The 10,685-nt window shown below is 45.1% G+C and overlaps 1 protein-coding gene across 4 annotated transcripts in view; it reads left to right on the forward strand.

Annotated features, from left to right (window-relative positions):
- AKAP12 (A-kinase anchoring protein 12) overlaps window positions 1-10,331 on the forward strand; it is a 119,199-nt gene extending 108,868 nt beyond the window's left edge. For all 4 annotated transcript variants that reach the window (XM_030809844.1, XM_012506025.2, XM_030809845.1 and 1 more), the window contains 2 exons: window positions 226-5,258; window positions 7,543-10,331. In XM_030809844.1, the coding sequence (XP_030665704.1) occupies window positions 226-5,246 (5,021 nt within the window). In that variant the 3' untranslated portion in view covers window positions 5,247-5,258; window positions 7,543-10,331. The remainder of the gene's footprint in view (window positions 1-225; window positions 5,259-7,542) is intronic.
- Window positions 10,332-10,685: the final 354 nt, after the last annotated feature.

Here is a 10,685-nt window from a genome sequence, read left to right on the forward strand (position 1 = left end):
AAATCTTAGCTGGACATGGTGGCATGTGCCTGTTGTCCCAGCTACTCGGGATGCTGAGGTGGGAGGATTCTTTGAGCCTGGGAGGTTGAGGCTGCAGTGAGCCGAGACCACACCACTGCACTCCAGCCGGGGCAAGAGAGTGAGGCCCTGTCTGAGAAAAACAATTTTCTTGAATTGTAATCACCTTTTCTCTTCTCCCCACCTCCCGCCCCTCTTTGTTAATAGTTGGTGAGAGAGACTCTGAAGATGTGAGCGAAAGAGACTCCGATAAGGAGATGGCTGCTAAGTCAGCGGTTGTTCACGACGTCACAGATGATGGGCAGGAGGAGATGCCCGAAATAATCGAACAGATTCCTTCTTCAGAAAGCAATTTAGAAGAGCTAACACAACCCACTGAGTCCCAGGCTAATGATATTGGATTTAAGAAGGTGTTTAAGTTTGTTGGCTTTAAATTCACTGTGAAAAAGGATAAGACAGAGAAGCCTGACACTGTCCAGCTACTCACTGTGAAAAAAGATGAAGGAGAAGGAGCAGCAGGGGCTGGCGACCACCAGGAACCCAGCCTTGGGGCTGGAGAAGCAGCATCCAAAGAAAGCGAACCCAAACAATCTACAGAAAAACCTGAAGAGACCCTGAAGTGCGAGCAAAGCCAAGCGGAAATTTCTCCCCCAGCCGAATCTGGCCAAGCAGTGGAGGAATGCAAAGAGGAAGGAGAAGAGAAACAAGAAAAAGAACCCAGCAAGTCTGCAGAATCTCCGACTAGTCCCGTGACCAGTGAAACGGGATCGACCTTCAAAAAATTCTTCACTCAAGGTTGGGCCGGCTGGCGCAAAAAGACCAGTTTCAAGAAGCCGAAGGAGGACGAAGTGGAAGCTTCAGAGAAGAAAAAGGAACAAGAGCCAGAAAAAGTAGACACAGAAGAAAACGGAAAGGCAGAGGCTGCCTCCGAGAAGCTGACCGCCTCCGAGCAAGCCCACCCACAGGAGCCGGCAGAAAGCGCCCACGAGCCCCGGTTATCAGCTGAATATGAGAAAGTCGAGCTGCCCTCAGAGGAGCAAGTCAGTGGCTCGCAGGGACCTTCTGAAGAGAAACCTGCTCCGTTGGCAACAGAAGTGTTTGATGAGAAAATAGAAGTCCACCAAGAAGAGGTTGTGGCCGAAGTCCACGTCAGCACCGTAGAGGACAGAACCGAGGAGCAGAAAACGGAGGTGGAAGAAACAGCAGGGTCTGTGCCAGCTGAAGAATTGGTTGAAATGAATGCAGAACCTCAGGAAGCCGAACCTGCCAAGGAGCTGATGAAGGATGTTTCCGGAGAGGACCCTACACAGGGAGCTGACCTCGGTCCTGATGAGAAGGCGCTGTCCAAACCCCCCGAAGGCATTGTGAGTGAGGTGGAAATGCTGTCATCACAGGAGAGAATGAAGGTGCAGGGAAGTCCACTAAAGAAGCTTTTTACCAGCACTGGCTTAAAAAAGCTTTCTGGAAAGAAACAGAAAGGGAAAAGAGGAGGAGGAGACGAGGAGTCAGGGGAGCACACTCAGGTTCCAGCCGATTCTCCGGACAGCCACGAGGAGCAAAAGGGCGAGAGCTCTGCCTCATCCCCTGAGGAGCCCGAGGAGATCACGTGTCTGGAAAAGGGCTTAGCTGAGGTGCAGCAGGATGGGGAAGCTGAAGAAGGAGCTACTTCCGATGGAGAGAAAAAAAGAGAAGGTGTCACTCCCTGGGCATCATTCAAAAAGATGGTGACGCCCAAGAAGCGCGTTAGACGGCCTTCGGAAAGTGATAAAGAAGATGAGCTGGACAAGGTCAAGAGCGCTACCTTGTCTTCCACCGAGAGCGCAGCCTCTGAAATGCAAGACGAAATGAAAGGGAGCGTGGAAGAGCCAAAGCCAGAAGAACCGAAGCGCAAGGTGGATACCTCAGTATCTTGGGAAGCTTTAATTTGTGTGGGCTCATCTAAGAAAAGAGCAAGGAAAGGATCCTCTTCTGATGAGGAAGGGGGACCAAAAGCAATGGGAGGAGACAACCAGAAAGCCGATGAGGCCGGAAAAGACAAAGAGACGGGGACAGACGGGATCCTTGCTGGTTCCCAAGAACATGATCCAGGGCAGGGAAGTTCCTCCCCTGAGCAAGCTGGAAGCCCTACCGAAGGGGAGGGCGTTTCCACCTGGGAGTCATTTAAAAGGTTAGTCACACCAAGAAAAAAATCAAAGTCCAAGCTGGAAGAGAAAAGTGAAGACTCCATAGCTGGGTCTGGTGTAGAACATTCCACTCCAGATGCTGAACCCGGGAAAGAAGAATCTTGGGTCTCAATCAAGAAGTTTATTCCTGGACGAAGGAAGAAAAGGCCAGATGGGAAACAAGAACAAGCCCCTGTTGAAGACGCAGGGCCAACAGGGGCCAACGAAGATGACTCTGATGTCCCGGCTGTGGTCCCTCTGTCTGAGTACGATGCTGTAGAAAGGGAGAAAATGGAGGCACAGCAAGCCCACAAAAGCACAGAGCAGCCCGAGCAGAAGGCAGCCGCTGAGGTGTCCAAGGAGCTCAGCGAGAGTCAGGCTCATATGATGGCAGCGGCTGTCATTGACGGGACGAGGGCAGCCACCATTATTGAAGAAAGGTCTCCTTCGTGGATATCTGCTTCAGTGACAGAACCTCTTGAACAAATAGAAGCTGAAGCCGCACCGTTAACTGAGGAGGTATTGGAAAGAGAAGTAATTGCAGAAGAAGAACCCCCCGCAGTTACCGAACCTCTGCCAGAGAACAGAGAGGCCCGGGGAGACACGGTCGTTAGTGAGGTGGAATTGACCCCTGAAGCTGTGACAGCTGCAGAAACTGCAGGGCCATTGGGTGCTGAAGAAGGAACTGAAGCATCTGCTGCTGAAGAGACCACAGAAATGGTGTCAGCAGTCTCCCAGTTAACTGACTCCCCAGACACCACAGAGGAGGCCACTCCGGTGCAGGAGGTGGAAGATGGCGTACCTGACATAGAAGAGCAAGAGAGGCGGACTCAAGAGGTCCTCCAGGCAGTGGCAGAAAAAGTGAAAGAGGAATCCCAGCTGCCTGGCACCAGTGGACCAGAAGACGCGCTTCAGCCTGTGCAGAGAGCAGAGGCAGAAAGACCAGAAGAGGATGCTGAAGCGCCGGGTCTGAAGAAAGAAACGGATGTAGTGTTGAAAGTAGATGCTCAGGAGGCAAAAACTGAGCCTTTTACACAAGGGAAGGTGGTGGGGCAGACCACCCCAGAAAGCTTTGAAAAAGCTCCTGAAGTCACAGAGAGCATAGAGTCCAGTGAGCTTGTAACCACTTGTCAAGCCGAAACCTTAGCTGGGGTAAAATCACAGGAGATGGTGATGGAACAGGCTATCCCCCCTGACTCGGTGGAAACCCCTACAGACAGTGAGACCGATGGAAGCACCCCCATAGCAGACTTTGAAGCGCCAGGCACAACCCAGAAAGACGAGATTGTGGAAATCCATGAGGAGAATGAGGTCGCATCTGGTACCCAGTCAGGGGGCACAGAAGCAGAGGCAGTTCCTGCACAGAAAGAGAGGCCTCCAGCACGTTCCAATTTTGTGTTCCAGGAAGAAACTAAAGAACAGTCAAAGATGGAAGACACTCTAGAACATACAGATAAAGAGGTGTCGGTGGAAACTGTATCCATTCTGTCAAAGACTGATGGGACTCAAGAGGCTGGCCAGTATGCTGATGAGAAAACCAAAGACGTACCATTTGTCGAAGGACTTGAGGGGTCTATAGACACAGGCATAACAGTCAGTCAGGAAAAGGTCACTGAAGTTGCCCTTAAAGATGAAGGGACAGAAGAAGCTGAATGTAAAAAGGATGATGCTCTTGAACTGCAGAGTCATGCTAAGTCTGCTGCATCCCCCGTGGAGAGAGAGATGGTAGTTCAAGTCGAAAGGGAGAAAACAGAAGCAGAGTCAACCCATGTGAATGAAGAGAAGCTTGAGCACGAAACAGCTGTTACCGTATCTGAAGAGGTCAGTAAGCAGCTGCTCCAGACAGTGAATGTGCCCATCATAGATGGGGCAAAAGAAGTCAGCAGTTTGGAAGGAAGCCCTCCTCCCTGCCCAGGTCAAGAGGAGGCAGTATGCACCAAAATTCAAGTTCAGAGCTCTGAGGCGTCATTCACTCTAACAGCTGCTGCAGAGGAGGAAAAGGTCTTAGGAGAAACTGTCAACATTTTAGAAACAGGTGAAACATTGGAGCCTGCAGGTGCACATTTAGTTCTGGAAGAGAAATCCTCTGAAAAAAATGAAGACTTTGCTGCTCATCCAGGGGAAGATGCTGTGCCCACAGGGCCCGAGTGTCAGGCAAAATCGACACCAGTGATAGTATCTGCTACTACCGAAAAAGGCTTAAGTTCCGACCTGGAAGGAGAGAAAACCACATCACTGAAGTGGAAGTCAGATGAAGTCGATGAGCAAGTTGCTTGCCAGGAGGTCAAAGTGAGCGTAGCAATCGAGGAGGATTTACAGCCTGAAAATGGGATTTTGGAACTTGAGACCAAAAGCAGTAAACTTGTCCAAAACATCATTCAGACAGCCGTTGACCAGTTTGTACGTACAGAAGAAAGAGCCACCGAAATGTTGACGTCTGAGTTACAGACGCAAGCTCACGTGATAGAAGCTGACAACCAGGATGCTGGACGGGAAACGGAGAAAGAAGGAGAGGAACCTCAGGCCTCTGCACAGGATGAAACACCAATTACTTCAGCCAAAGAGGAGTCAGAGTCAACCGCAGTGGGACAAGCACATTCTGATATTTCCAAAGACACGAGTGAAGCCTCAGAAAAGACCACGACTGTTGAGGTAGAAGGTTCCACTGTAAATGATCAGCAGCTGGAAGAGGTCGTCCTCCCATCTGAGGAAGAGGGAGATGGAGCTGGAACAAAGTCTGTGCCAGAAAATGATGGTCATGCCTTGTTAGCAGAAAGAATAGAGAAGTCACTAGTTGAACCAAAAGAAGATGAAAAAGGTGATGATGTCGATGACCCTGAAAACCAGAACTCAGCCCTGGCTGATACTGATGCCTCAGGAGGCTTAACCAAAGAGTCCCCAGATACAAATGGACCAAAACAAAAAGAGAAGGAAGATGCCCAGGAAGTAGAATTGCAGGAAGGAAAAGTGCACAGTGAATCAGATAAAGCGATCACACCCCAAGCACAGGAGGAGTTACAGAAACAAGAGAGAGAATCTGCAAAGTCAGAACTTACAGAATCTTAAAACATCATGCAGGTAAGCTTCCTTGTCTTCTAAGATAATTTTTCTCTTTTATGCCAATAGATGGCAAATTTGTTATATAAGGAATTGGGAGCAAATAATTAATGCCTTCATGTAGAACCTTCAGTTGAGGAAAATAACCATCAACTAGATTCAAAGATGTAGGATAGTTTCATGGTTTTTGGTGATTGAAATGCCATTTAGTCTTATCGATGTTATGAAAAGAATGGCTTCGTTTTACCCCCTAATGTGACTGCTTTAGAAGAAAATAAAGCAGCATGTGTGTGTGCACATGTGTGTGTTTGACCCAAAGGCATAAGAAATACATTGTGTTCACTCAACTAGCTTGTTGAGTTTTTTAAAAAATAACTAGTGCTCCAATGGCTGGGCGTGCTGGCTCACGCCTGTAATTCCAGCACTTTGGGAGGCCAAGGCTGGTGGATCACCTGAGGTCAGGAGTTCGAGACCAGCCTGACCAACATGGTGAAACCTTGTCTCTACTAAAAATACAAAAATTAGCTGGGTGTGGTGGTGGGCGCCTGTATTCCCAGCTACTCGGAAGGCTGAGGCAGGAGAATTGCTTGAACCTGGGAGGCAGAGGTTGCGGTGAGCTGAGATCGCACCACTGAACTCCAGCCTGGGCGACAGAGTGAGACTCCATCTCAAAAAAAAAAAAAAAAAAAAACTAGTGCCCCAAAATGGGTTAATATTAAACTGCCTGAAATATGGCTGATAGCTCTTTCAGAAAAAATGGATTTTTTTCCCCTAGCAGTAGTAACAAGTATTTTTAAAAATTTTCCAGTGCATACAATGACCGACCCTCATTGTGTTAGTTACTTGCAGTCGCTAGTTTTATGGTAGTGTAACATAATACAAGACCTTCCCCATCTTTGTTTTTTGTTTTGTTTTGTTTTGTTTTTTGAGACGGAGTGTCGCTCTGTTGCCCAGGCTAGAGTGCAGTGGCGTGATCTCGGCTCACTGCAAGCTCTGCCTCCTGGGTTCATGCCATTCTCCTGCCTCAGCCTCCCGAGTAGCTGGGACTACAGGCGCCCGCCACCACACCCGGCTAATTTTTTGTATTTTTAGTAGAGATGGGGTTTCACCGTGTTAGCCAGGATGGTCTCGATCTCCTCACCTCGTGATCCGCCTGCCTCGGCCTCCCAAAGTGCTGGGATTACAGGCGTGAGCCACCGCACCCGGCTTTTTTTTGTTTTTTGTTTTGTTTTTTTGAGCTACCGCGCCCAGCCCTATCTTTGTTTTGTTTTTTGAGAGAGCCTTGCTGTGTCACCCAGGCTGGAATGCCGTGGTGCAATCATGGATTGCTGCAACCTTGACTTCCTGGGCTAAAGCAAATCGCCTGCCTCTGCCTTTGTCTCCTGAATAGCTGCTGGGACCACAGGCACATGCCACCACTCCCAGCTAATTGTTAAATTTTTTTGTAGAGACAGGGGTCTTGCTGTGTTGCCCAGGCTGGTCTCCTGGCCTCAAGAAATCCTCCTGCCTCAGCCTCCCAAAGTGCTAGGATTACAGTCGTGAGCCACTGTGCCCAACCCATCTTCGTTTTGTTTTGTTTTGTTTTGTTTTTGAGACAGTCTCACTCTGTCACCCCGGCTGGAGTGCAGTGGCGCAATCTCTGCTCACTGCAATCTCAGTCTCCCAGGTTCAAGCGATCCTCCTGCCTCAGCCTCCTGAGTAGCTGGGATTACAGACACGTGCCACCATGCCCAGCTTATTTTTGTATTTTTAGTAGAGACAGAGTTTCCCCCAGGATGGTTTCGAACTCCTGACCTCAAGTGATCTGCCCGCCTCGGCCTCCTAAAGTGCTGGGATTACAGGCATGAGCCACCGCACCTGGCCCTATCTTTGTTTTTTGTTTGTTTGTTTGTTTGTTTTTGAGACAGAGTCTTGCTCTGTCGCCAGGCTGGAGTGCAGAGGCACAATCTCAGCTTACTGCAACCTCCACCTCCTGGGTTCAAGCGATTCTCCTGCCTCAGCCTCCTGAATAGCTGGGACTATAGGTGCATGCCACCATGCCCAGCTTATTTTTGTATTTTTAGTAGAGACGGGGTTTCACCATGTTGGCCAGGATGGTCTCAGTCTCTTTACCTCATGATCCTCCCGCCTCAGCCTCACAAAGTGCTGGGATTACAGGCATGAGTCACTGCGCCCGGCCCCATCTTTGTTTTTTTAATGGAGTTAAACTATGGTATTGTTAGGTCACTTTGACAACTATCCTGTTGTTAATAAATGAGAGAGAAAAAGCAGATTTTATTTACGCTGATTCTTCCTCCTCCTACAGTTAAACTCATTGTCTATTTGGAAGACCAGAATGTGAAGACAAGTAGTAGAAGAAAATGAATGCTGCTGCTGAGACTGAAGACCAGTATTTCAGAACTTTGAGAATCGGAGAGCAGGCACATCAACTGATCTCATTTCTAGAGAGCCCCTGACAATCCTGAGGCTTCATCAGGAGCTAGAGCCATTTAACATTTCCTCTTTCCAAGACCAACCTACTATTTTCCCTCGATAACCATATAAATTCTGATTTAAGGTCCTAAATTCTTAACCTGGAACTGGAGTCGGCAATACCTAGTTCTGCTTCTCAAACTGGAGTATCATTCTTTACGTATTTATATGTATGTTTTAAGTAATCCTCTTTCTGTATCTATTGTATATTTTTTTCTTAATGTTTAAGGAAATGTGCAGGATACTACATGCTTTTTATATCACACAGTATATGATGGGGCATGTGCCATAGTGCAGCCTTGGGGAGCTTTAAGCCTCAGTTATAACCCACGAAAAACAAAGCTTCCTAGATGTAACATTCCTGATCAAGGTACAATTCTTTAAAATTCACTAATGATTGAGGTCCATATTTAGTGGTACTCTGAAATTGGTCACTTTCCTATTACGTGGAGTGTGCTAAAACTAAAAAGCATTTTGAAACATACAGAATGTTCTGTTGTCATTGGGAAATTTTTCTTTCTAACCCAGTGGAGGTTAGAAAGAAGTTATCTTCTGGTAGCAAATTAACTTTACATCCTTTTTCCTACTTGTTATGGTTGTTTGGACCTATAAGTATGCTTACTCCTGAGGCAAAGTAGTGAAGTGTTTTATATGTTATGATGAAAAGAATTGTTGTAAGTTTTTGATTCTACTCTTATATGCTGGACTGAATTCACACACGGCATGAAATAAGTCAGGTTCTTTACAGATGGTATTTTGATAGATACTGGATTGTGTTTGTGCCATATTTGTGCCATTCTTTTAAGAACAATGTTGCAACACATTCATTTGGATAAGTTGTGATTTGACGACTGATTTAAATAAAATATTTGCTTCACTTAGATTTGCTGGTTTTATTAGATACCAGGAAGCCTGGGACATATGTGTAGCACATTAGAATGATAAAGATAATGATTGATAAGCTAGAACTTTCTGATGTAGTCATTACATGAAACCCCTTTTCACTGGTTTGAGTTGTGTGTTCAGAGGAAGCCATGGCCGAGATGCTTTTCCTGAAGTAAACCAGTGGCTTTTCAGATTGACATTCTTGCTACAATTCTACCATCTGGTAATTCCTGAAAATGTCAATTTTTTTGTGTTAATATTTTTGGTTTCAAACAATAACAAATGTCTCTAGAAAGAAATTTTAAGAAAGCTTAATAGTAAAAATGCCTTTCCTGAAATAATCTTAGAAAATTTTTTAAATGTCAAAATGATGAGTCATGCTAATACATTAAGGGTTTATTTTTGAGACAGAGTTTCGCTCCTGTTGCCCAGGCTGGAGTGCAATGGCACGATCTCAGCTCACCGCAACCTCCACCTCCCAGATTCCAGCGATTCTCCTGCCTCAGCCTACATTAAGGGTTTTGTCAGACAATTGTCACACAAAGAATAGTGTTACTTATCTACTCTTGACATATAGAACTGGCCTGGCATATAGCTTTCTAGATTTTATTCAAACTTGGTACTCCAGTTTGAAAATTTAAATTTTGACTGCTGATTAGCTGGAAAGCCTAGTTTTAATGGAAAGGAAGTTTGCTTTTAAAACTGAAAGTAGTTTCTTTTATGCTAACAAATCTAACTTCATATATAATTGGGATTGGCCATATTAGTAAAACACCTCATGATAGCAGTGTATAGTCTTGTTTGTAGTTGGAAGTCATCTTTTAGGAGTTATTCTCAAATATATATCATAGCTACCAATGCATCATTATTAAAATCCCCAAATTCAAAAAACCTCTGAGATATATATATATATATATATATTTTTTTTTTGGCCAACTGAGATTTAAATCCAAGTGCTGGTGTCTAGTTCTGAACATCAACTAAAGAGTTTTAGAAATGACAGCAATTTATAACAAGTTCATATTGACTTCCTCTCTATGGCAGGAAGACATTCTGTGCTGTTTTGAACAGATTAAAGATTTGTGTAGTTTGTGGGAAATTGATGTTTTTGTTTAAATTCCACCCGCGTTTGTCTTTTCCTACCACCTGTGGCCAGGTGCTCGCTGGCCATCACAGTTGAGATTCCATGAGTAGCTGCTTCATGACTGCTTTTTGTACTATCTGGATGTGCCCAGAGTTACTTCTGTACAAGCTCTGTATCTATGTCCGTTGAGAACATTATTTTAACAAGAACACCAACAGTAGCATGAAATACAATACTGTTTTATAATTCTAAAGCTGCTGTTAATTTATGAAGTACATAATAATCTAATGTAAACTGCAGAAGTCAGAGCAAGTGCCTACATTTTGCTATTTTTGGCATTACTACAGAGCCATGTACAATAGAAAGCAATGCAAGACTTGTAAACTCTCACCACTTCTTGTAATATCAAATGTTCCCCCTCAGGTTGTTTTGCTTATGGTACCCATGAGTTGCCTCTCTCTGTACATAGATAAATTGTTCCAATATTTTCCTTTGATGTTTGGAACTACAGATAGTCAAGGGCTGGAAATTTTAGTTTTCAATATAGCTTCCAGCTTAGCAATTACCTCTAGTCCAAGACAATATTTGATTCCTAGTTCTGTTTGGGGCAAATTTTCATTTATCTAAATAAAATGCAATCTAATTAAATGCCATGGATTTTCTTTCTGTAATTTCACTGCGATTCAGTTTCGATTGCTTTTCTCTTGTCTGTTGTGATATTCGTCATACATTTAAGCTCTGCTTTTAACTACTTAGCACCCTTTGTTCATACAGCACCATGAGAGTTTGGAATGAATGTATCTAGGATAGGCGTGAGTCCACAAAAATCTCTATTCATGATCATAACCTTTTTGGGTCCTGGGCTCCTTTAATTAGAATCTCATTAAGCTTCTAGCTGACCTCTGACTCCCCAGTATAAAGTTTTATGTACAGTTTTTGGATAGTCACACAAACCTTCTCTGAAATGCCAACCAATAACCAGAACCAGAGTTAGAACCTCTTTCTCC

Source organism: Nomascus leucogenys, chromosome 3, assembly GCF_006542625.1.
Source record: "Nomascus leucogenys isolate Asia chromosome 3, Asia_NLE_v1, whole genome shotgun sequence".
NCBI classification, from domain to species: domain Eukaryota; kingdom Metazoa; phylum Chordata; class Mammalia; order Primates; family Hylobatidae; genus Nomascus; species Nomascus leucogenys.